At 68.1% G+C, this 329-nt stretch overlaps 1 protein-coding gene across 1 annotated transcript in view; it reads left to right on the plus strand.

Moving 5' to 3' along the window:
• Position 1: 1 nt before the first annotated feature.
• NEFM (neurofilament medium) overlaps positions 2-329 on the plus strand; it is a gene marked incomplete at its 5' end in the record, with an annotated part of 4,728 nt that continues 4,400 nt past the window's right edge. The window contains one exon of the mRNA XM_031063573.1: positions 2-329. This exon is cut by the window's right edge and continues 557 nt beyond it. Coding sequence (XP_030919433.1) covers positions 2-329 — 328 coding nt within the window.

Consider the following 329-nt stretch of genomic DNA (forward strand, 5'->3'; position numbering starts at 1 on the left):
CTCCACGGTGCTGAGCTCGGCCGAAAGCCTGGACGTGAGCCAGTCCTCGCTGCTCAACGGCGCGGCCGAGCTCAAGCTGAGCCGCTCCAACGAGAAGGAGCAGCTGCAGGGGCTCAACGACCGCTTCGCCGGCTACATCGAGAAGGTGCATTACCTGGAGCAGCAGAACAAGGAGATCGAGGCGGAGCTGGCGGCGCTGCGGCAGAAGCACGCCGGGCGGGCGCAGCTCAGCGACGCCTACGAGCAGGAGCTGCGGGAGCTGCGCGGGGCGCTGGAGCAGGTGAGCCACGAGAAGGCGCAGATCCAGCTGGACTCGGAGGCCATCGAGG

This window comes from Geospiza fortis, unplaced genomic scaffold, assembly GCF_000277835.1.
Source record: "Geospiza fortis unplaced genomic scaffold, GeoFor_1.0 scaffold176, whole genome shotgun sequence".
NCBI classification, from domain to species: Eukaryota; Metazoa; Chordata; class Aves; order Passeriformes; family Thraupidae; genus Geospiza; species Geospiza fortis.